General features: G+C 65.3%; 1 protein-coding gene across 1 annotated transcript in view; it reads right to left on the bottom strand.

Moving 5' to 3' along the window:
• The window catches only part of MACO1 (macoilin 1), a 65,236-nt gene extending 64,910 nt beyond the window's left edge, over window positions 1–326 (bottom strand). Inside the window, exon 1 of the mRNA XM_003799774.2 lies at window positions 6–326. Within this exon, the coding sequence (XP_003799822.1) occupies window positions 6–85 (80 nt within the window). The 5' untranslated portion in view covers window positions 86–326. The remainder of the gene's footprint in view (window positions 1–5) is intronic.
• Between the last annotated feature and the right edge of the window lie 218 nt (window positions 327–544).

Here is a 544-nt window from a genome sequence, read left to right as displayed (position 1 = left end):
CTCACCTGCCATAGATGCCCTCGGTGATCCGGTTCCGCTTTAGGGGGCGGCGGAGCTTACTGCAGTCGGCGTTCCGCCGCTTCATCCTCCCGCTGGGGGGCCGGGTGCCCGCGCCGCCGCCGCCGTCTCTCACCTCAGCCGCCGCCGCCGCCGCCGGCCCGCCCCGCTTCGGGCCTGGACTCTACCCCTGGGGCCGATCACACAGACATGGAGCCAGCACCCGGGGGGAGGGGGTGGCACGGGAGGGGGGGCTCAGAGCCTCCTCCGCCTTCGGAAACAAAGAAATGACAATTCCGGGGCCCGCCCGCCCAGCACCAGAGCCGCCTGCCCCGCCTCTTCGGGTCCGACGGACGGGCCATGGGGCCAATCGAAGGCGTCGCTACACCGAATCCGGCCAATCCTAAGGCCCGCTGCGGCAAAACGGACTCTAGAACCCGCCTCTTTGAAGGACAGAAGAATGCGCCAATCATTATGGTGTCTGGGTCCGTGGCTGGGCCTATCAGAAAAGATTTAAATAGAGGCTTATAAATAGGCCCTATAAATA

Source organism: Otolemur garnettii, unplaced genomic scaffold (genome assembly GCF_000181295.1).
Source record: "Otolemur garnettii isolate 467f Iridium unplaced genomic scaffold, OtoGar3 scaffold00156, whole genome shotgun sequence".
NCBI lineage: Eukaryota > Metazoa > Chordata > Mammalia > Primates > Galagidae > Otolemur > Otolemur garnettii.
The sequence above is the reverse complement of the archived record's forward strand: the minus strand, read 5'-3'. Positions and strand labels throughout refer to the sequence as shown.